The 220-nt window shown below is 19.5% G+C and overlaps 1 protein-coding gene across 1 annotated transcript in view; it reads left to right on the top strand.

The window, feature by feature from the left end:
• Positions 1-207: 207 nt before the first annotated feature.
• The window catches only part of EMH_0003870 (uncharacterized protein), a gene marked incomplete at both ends in the record, with an annotated part of 2,243 nt that continues 2,230 nt past the window's right edge, over positions 208-220 (top strand). The window contains one exon of the mRNA XM_013496525.1: positions 208-210. Within this exon, the coding sequence (XP_013351979.1) occupies positions 208-210 (3 nt within the window). The remainder of the gene's footprint in view (positions 211-220) is intronic.

Genomic DNA, 220 nt, shown 5'->3' with positions numbered 1-220 from the left:
AAAAAAAAAAAAAAAAAAAAAAAAAAAAAAAAAAAAATTTATATTATATATGAACTGTACATACACCCCAGCTCGCCTGGTTGCTGCTCTCCTTTCTTTTTATTTTGTCTATAAATAGACGATAAAACTGCGTAAAAACGGCTCTATAAACAGAAAAAAATAAATAAATAAATAAATTTAATTAATATTTAAATTAATTTAATTAAAATGGTTTATTTTT

The sequence above is a fragment of the Eimeria mitis genome, genomic scaffold (assembly GCF_000499745.2).
Source record: "Eimeria mitis Houghton genomic scaffold, Emh_scaff215, whole genome shotgun sequence".
Classification (NCBI taxonomy): Eukaryota; Apicomplexa; class Conoidasida; order Eucoccidiorida; family Eimeriidae; genus Eimeria; species Eimeria mitis.
The sequence above is the reverse complement of the archived record's forward strand: the minus strand, read 5'-3'. Positions and strand labels throughout refer to the sequence as shown.